Source organism: Anguilla rostrata, chromosome 5, assembly GCF_018555375.3.
Source record: "Anguilla rostrata isolate EN2019 chromosome 5, ASM1855537v3, whole genome shotgun sequence".
Classification (NCBI taxonomy): Eukaryota; Metazoa; Chordata; class Actinopteri; order Anguilliformes; family Anguillidae; genus Anguilla; species Anguilla rostrata.
In genome coordinates this window covers 47319605-47326537 of record NC_057937.1, presented here as the reverse complement: position 1 = coordinate 47326537, position 6933 = coordinate 47319605, and the positions used below count along the sequence as shown (strand labels likewise).

Below are 6933 nucleotides of genomic sequence, written 5' to 3'. Positions count from 1 at the left end.
AGACATCTGTAATCTTAAAAGACAATAATACATTGTTCAGATATGTACACTGTTAAATCAACAGTGTCCAGTGGGCACAGGAGAGCAATGGAATTCCATATTTATGTTATTTATTTACATGGTCCAGTATTGCAACTCACTCACCCAAAACCTGGATTCCAGTGTGTTGAAAGAAGTTTAAGATACAACGAGCACAACTGAAATTCAAGGTCCTTCTTGAAAAAAAAAATCACAGGTACATGTAAAAGAAAAATATATGAAGCCATAAAGAAAATTAGGGAAGTTCGTATCAGTAAAATGAAGTGTGATGCTAAGCACAATACAAACTTGCTGTATGTTGCCTTGAATACCGTAAATACTGAAGACGTCCAAGAAATATCTTCAATGTCAAAGATTGTCCCTGCTCATCAATAAACACCGCTGTAATCTAAAACAACGGCCGTTATACAAACTATAATGCACTGTAAATAAAAACAAGCACTGGGGTAGTATCCTTATCAGTATGTTTTCTTGTTGCCATCATTCTCAAGTGAATTACAATTAATATGCAAAGCGTACGGGTGCTGATTCCCCTGCTTTATTCCCTGCAGAATGTTCATGTCACTTTAACAGCAGGCACTATCTTAGTTAAGAGGGACTGGCTTGCTCTGGTGACGTAATACTTTCTGTTTTTCTACAAAGATCAATGAGGAGAGCGGTGTTTCTCTATTACAACAAAAGTACTTCTCTACCTCCAGAGAGAAAAAGCAGCATAGAAGAAAACTGGAAAGACGTGTGCAAGCGCGAAGTCTGTGAGTAACTGTCTGCCATGCATTTTATAATTTACTGAAGTACATAATTGGTATCAAAATGCATTCGCTTGTTGTGTGTGCTTACACGTGGAAATATTTGCATTTCATTTCACAATTGTGATATAATGTAGTTAGTAAGGCTGTGTCAAAAAAAAAAAAAAAACACTTAATACTTAAAAAAATAAAGTAGGCTACTGTGTATTGCACATTAAACATATTCCAAAGAGTTTAATCATGATATACCATAACAATGCTGGAGACGAGGCAAAAGCATTTGATATGTAAACCGCACGCATTTGGAATACGAGAGTTTAGCTCATGAAACGCTTATCCTTCTGAAGTTAAAGGAGTACCATGGTGATTTTCACACTTTCTCTGTTTTATGTGCTATTTGCACAAGAGGCATTGAAGAAACACAATGAGCAAAGTATTAAATATGTCCGTTCTGTATTTTTGGAGAAATATGCGTTTTAAATTCATCGTCCCATTTTCAACCGGTTGAGAAAGTTGTCATTTTTCTACGTCACGAATACAGTAACCACTCCTATTTCCACGCCCCGTAAAGAAACCCTGCTGTTCAGACAATGCAAATATTTGACTAACGTTAGGTTCACTTAAATTAGAGTTCCTTTAGATTATTTCTGGTTATATTCATTTAGCTAGCTAGCTAACGTTAGCTAGCTAGGAGGTTTGCTTTCATAAGGCAATGTTATCGATAACGTTAGCTTGCTAGTTCGCTTTTATGAGGACGTTATAGTTGTGCTTTTATCTTAACTTGGCTAGCTAGATAGCAAAAATTGTAACTGGATACAAGTCAACGTCCTTACCTTAGCTATCTATCGATACTTGATATACTACTAAGCTAGCTAGCTTGTGAAAATTCAGTCTCCCAAAGAGAGCGCGTATCATGGGGGTAGCTATGGTAATGGGGAACGGTCTGTCAATCATAGCTAACTGACAGTTCTCATTACCACGCCCAGACGGTTCGGGTGAATTTTTATAGTGGGAAATTTAGGCTTAGAAAAATACGTTTTAAAGTACATTGAAATGACTGAAGAATAAAAAAATTATGCACATTTGTTTTGTTGTTGCCTGAAGACAACTGGGAAGTGTCACGTTCAACCACCATGGTACTCCTTTAATACCGGATCCATCCGACTGTTGGAGGAAGACGAAATTCTAAGAAAATAATATTTACCATTTTTGTAATGGTTCATTTCAAAGAATCAAGCAGATATGCAATGGTCACAGCAAATCATTTATCAATATATAGAAAATTTGAGAATTAGGATACGGCATGGTCTGTATAATACGAACACCACCTGATACTTTTTAGGTCAGGGTTCCCTTCAAGCCACATTTACACACTTCATGATGATGGCACTTCATAATTCTAGATCAGGAGGGATTACTAAATTAATGTTGTCAGTGCCAATTGAGGCTGCCTATGAAATTTTATCTTTGAAGAGATGGTTTGGGTAATGTTTGAATGTTAGAACTTACTTGAAGTGATGCATGTGTATAAGCGATGTTATGGAAAAGACTGTGCTTAACGGCGTAGGAAAAAATATTGCAGTGTGTAACGCTAATTGAACAAACATGCGTTTCTTGCTAAAAATACTTATTTTCCGTAAGGAAGGGGTCGCGATGTTAAAAAGTGTCAATAATAGAAAATACGTTTCTATTTAATTCCGTTGTAAATGTATTTATGAATTTTGCCCGCATCTTTTAATAAAGAGATCAGATAGACCACGCCCACTCTTTTTAGTCTACAGGTGAATTCGCCTACATCAATTATTTTTTATTCGCCAGCAGTCCTTTCTGCTAATTTTTCCTATTTTAAAGATTCTTCTGCCATTTCAATTTAATGTGGAAATTTGATTATTTTTTTAAAGAAGACAAGTCTTTAGGAGAATATTATGCTGATGAAAGTTTAGTTTTCAGGTATAAAATACATTAACATTAAATAATTAATATTTTGTTTAAAAGTATGTCAGTCCGTATGCAATGATAGGACTTTTATTAAACAGCGCCATACCTTGGGTTGTTTTAACTCGACAGATCTGTCCTCATTATTAGCAGATTGAAAAAATGAATACTGCCTGCCTTATTAAATTAATGAATGTAATTTGTAAATATTACCTTGACCTTATTAAAATATTTCTGTTATTTGAAATCTAATTTTCATAAAATCCTTTCGTATATATGCATAGCTATGCCTTTTTAAAAGCGTGTGTCTGCGCGCGGACGGCTTTCTTATTAATGAATGGTCTTCGGCAGATGTAAGAATAGTTTCTCCTTTTCACATTGGAAAATATGTTTTAGTGCCACTTATACAACATTTTTAATTATTACATAAATCCCAGAGTCGAACAATGCAACAACAATTATCTTCAAATCAAACAATATTTTCAGTGAATCTATTTGAAAACATTACAAAGTAAGAGTGTATAAAACTTTGTCCCACAATGTTTGAGGGCTGGGATTGTGACTTCACAATATGGAGCATTATTGGCCTCTAGTGGTAGCATTGAGTGATAGCCATCTGAAATTAACTACCTTGTATTTCTGATTGTAGTAAACTATTTATATATTAGAGTTTATGGCATGATGAGCTTATTAAAGTTGTATGTGATTCACTTTGATTATGATTTAAAGAAGTAATGGTTATGGATTATTGCATTTGAGGGGGATTATTTCTCATTGACTAATTGACTGATAGGCCAAGTGAATTTACTCTATTCATATTAAATTTACTGTCATACTTGATGAAGGATATATAGGCCTAGCTATAACATGTCCGTGTTCATCTGTGCCTTATTATGATAGTATTTAATTCTAAATTGTAAAAGGTTGGAGATTGCAACCTTTTCCTTTCAGGTTTTTTACACACATAGTTAATAATATAACAATATGTTGTATACTCATAGATTTTGCTGTTCATATTTTTAACAGAACTTGTTTCCTATACAGCTGCATGTATTTGGCATAAACCCCATCAGGCAGAGACACAGTGAGAGTGACTGGGATCATGCTGAGAATACTCGCCCTGCTGGCTGTGCTGTTGCAGCTTCTTTGCTGTTGCCTGGCTGCTCCAAGCTTCTCCAACGGCTTCTTCTACCATGACATCACGAATGGCAATGGAAATGGAGAGAGTACGTGCTCATGAAGCCACAGATAAAATCAATGTAGTCTGTTTTATTTTGCACCCCAAAGAGCAATCTGTGAGTTTCCCTCCTCCAACTCACCCCTCTTGTGTTTGTGTAGTTTACTTCAACGGGGTGCGTCTTCACGTGGAGACGCCAGAGATGCCCATCTACGCGGTTCGGGGCAGCAATGTCACGCTGCCCTGCCACTACCGCTACGAACCCGAGCTGAGCGCCCCCCGCAGGACGCGCGTGAAGTGGTCCTGGCTGCCCGCCGTCGGGGGCCACGAGACGGACGTGCTGGTGGCGGTCGGCGTCCGCCACCGCAGCTTCGGGGACTTCAAGGGCCGCGTGCGCCTGCTGCAGAACTCCCCGCGGGACCTCTCCCTGGTCATCAGCGACCTGCAGCTGAACGACACCGGGCGCTACCGCTGCGAGGTCATCGACGGCCTGGAGGACGAGAGCGCCAGCGTGGACCTGGAGCTGCGAGGTACGGCCCGCCGTTTCCGTCAACTGACTCGAGCGCCGTCGCACTGTCTACCTGATGTCACGGCATGTGTGACGTAACGGGCAATTTCCCTTTGAACTCCCGCCCCCCCTCAGGAGTGGTGTTTCCGTACCAGCCACCCAGGGGGCGCTATCACCTGAACTTCCATGCGGCGCAGCGGGCGTGCGAGGAGCAGGACTCGGCGCTGGCCACCTTCGAGCAGCTCTTCCTGGCCTGGGAGGAGGGGCTGGACTGGTGCAATGCAGGCTGGCTGGCGGACGGGACGGTGCAGTACCCCATCACCCTGCCGCGCAAGCCGTGCGGTGGCCTCGGCATGGCCCCCGGCGTCCGCAGCTACGGCTCTCGTCACCGACACCTCCACCTCTTCGACGCCTTCTGCTTCTCCTCCTCGCTCAGAGGTATGTAGTCTGCTTCAGTGCAGCCGTTCTCTGCCCGATTGAAACTTCTGTGGTGCTCACTATCCCTGCTCAGCCTTGAGCTGACTCAGGGATCCATTTTAACTGACACCTCTGTTCATAAATTTAACCTAAATACTATCATTGCCTGAGCCAAAAATGTGAGCCAATTTTATAACCGTGCCCACAGCTGTTTACAGAGTTTTAATTATTGCTATTCTTTAGTGGGTGGGGCATTGCGGGCGTGTTGCGAGCTAACGGGCTGCATGTTTGTGCTCCGCCCCTTCTCAGGGAGAGTGTACTTCCTGCAGCACCCTCAAAGGCTCAACTTCACGGAGGCTGTGCAGGCCTGTAGCCATGACGGAGCTCAGATAGCCAGGGTGGGCCAGCTGTACGCCGCCTGGAGGTTGACGGGCCTGGACCGCTGCGACGCGGGCTGGCTGGCCGACGGGAGCCTTCGCTACCCCATCACCAGCCCCCGACCCAACTGTGGCCCCAAAGAGCCCGGCGTGCGCAGTTTTGGCTTTCCTGCCCAGCAACAGAAACATGGCGTGTACTGCTATGGGCCCCGGTAAACTGCGTACGGGCACGGACCACACGCTCTGTTCTCACATCGGTCAATGGGACAGACTGAGACACCTCACCTCCAGCTCTGATCTTCTAGTGTACTTATATCAAAGGTAGTGCACCAGCAGTTAGATGCCTTTAGTAATTGTGCCATTTCTGGCTCAGTGGCCATTTGACAGCCCGGTATCACTGCTGGTACAAATGCGCACAAACTTATAAGGACAAAATCGAGCTATTAGACTCCTGTACCAATCAGTCATACATTAGAACAATACCTCATGGAAGTAATCTAGAACACTCTGATCAGAAACTTGCTAAATAAAAATGGCAGGATAGGACAACAAATGAATTCTATTTTGAAATGTTATTCTTTCCTCACTGTCTTTTATTTGCTTATTAGACACCCCTATGAAATGCATCTTTGTGTACATTTTTTCATAGTATGCTTTATAAGATTTGCAGAAACAATTGAGACTAAAAAGAAGTGCAAGGGTATAATAACAACAGTCTTCCTGGTAGGTCAGCACGTCATTTCCAAACCTCTACTTCATATTGCTGCTCAATAGCACTGACGGCATGTATGCAGTCTGTGATCCTTTAGTAATGATAGCACACAATCAACTCTTAGTCACCCTGGTGTTTGTTTTATGTAGCTGCATCACAACTGAGAAACACCAACCATTTGCTAACTGTAGAAACAGTAGAACTATTTGGCTGTTTTTATAGTACTCTCTAAATGTATCTAAGTATTCAACTGGAACTTTTCCTTGTTTTTTCTAACTTCTGTGAATTGCTCATTATTAGTATTGTTATTTATGTCTGCCATATTCAGTGATTTTTGGCTGGACCGCAACAGCGGGGCCAGCCCTACAAACGCGAATGTCTGTGACTGAGTGATGAAGTTACACCATTGGTCGGCCGGATGAAGTGTATTAGGTCCAGCCATACACTAGGTTTTGACCTGGTCTTGTTTTAAATGTCACATAAATGAGAGAAAAATCTTCTCTTGGAAATCATGCAAAAATCAAGGACTGATTGATTAGAGATTATTTAAGGGGATGAAAGTAAAATTTCAGTGAATTCTGCCATGGACTGTAGTCAAATAATGTGTTCAACAGGAAGTATTTACTGACTTGTGACAACGCTATTCCTGGTTTGAAATATGTACTGTACCTTATATATCTTATGGGACCTCAGTTTATATATTCATAAACATCTGCAATGGACTTTTATGTGTTTTAAGTTTTAAGTGGTTCAAAGAAATGGCATATTTTTTGTAAAATAAAATCTATCTTTGTAAAGACATCACGCAAGTGTGGCACAATAAGTTCCTGTTGTGTTCCATTAACATAACATAACATAATATATTTTGTTCAAATATATATTTATATTTATATCCATAGAGGACAGGTTATCTGTAGTGAAATTATGCTCCCTGATTATCGTGAGCTAAAAGGGCTATAGAGGGCATAATATGAACAGAACCAACTAGTCAAAGCCATACCCTCTGTTTAGCTGTCACTATA

At 41.1% G+C, this 6933-nt stretch overlaps 1 protein-coding gene across 2 annotated transcripts; it reads left to right on the top strand.

The window, feature by feature from the left end:
- Positions 1-649: 649 nt before the first annotated feature.
- LOC135255476 (hyaluronan and proteoglycan link protein 3-like) lies at positions 650-6715 on the top strand. 2 transcript variants are annotated; one of them, XM_064336706.1, is made up of 5 exons: positions 650-791; positions 3765-3946; positions 4059-4427; positions 4541-4843; positions 5132-6715. In XM_064336706.1, the coding sequence occupies exons 2-5, from the start codon at positions 3823-3825 to the stop codon at positions 5413-5415; spliced, it is 1080 nt and encodes a 359-aa protein (XP_064192776.1). In that variant the 5' UTR covers positions 650-791; positions 3765-3822; the 3' UTR covers positions 5416-6715. The 2 variants fall into 2 exon arrangements, with proteins under 2 accessions (XP_064192776.1, XP_064192777.1); XM_064336707.1 differs by having other exon boundaries at positions 3747-3946.
- The last annotated feature ends 218 nt before the right edge of the window (positions 6716-6933 follow it).

What these genes read in the sequence shown, in the direction of transcription:
- LOC135255476 (XM_064336706.1), top strand. Translation starts at nt 3,823, where the DNA reads ATGCTGAGAATACTCGCCCTGCTGGCTGTGCTGTTGCAGCTTCTTTGC. An exon ending in CGTGGACCTGGAGCTGCGAG is followed by an intron (nt 4,428 to 4,540) that starts GTACGGCCCGCC and finishes GCCCCCCCTCAG; the next exon opens with GAGTGGTGTTTCCGTACCAG. An exon ending in CTTCTCCTCCTCGCTCAGAG is followed by an intron (nt 4,844 to 5,131) that starts GTATGTAGTCTG and finishes GCCCCTTCTCAG; the next exon opens with GGAGAGTGTACTTCCTGCAG.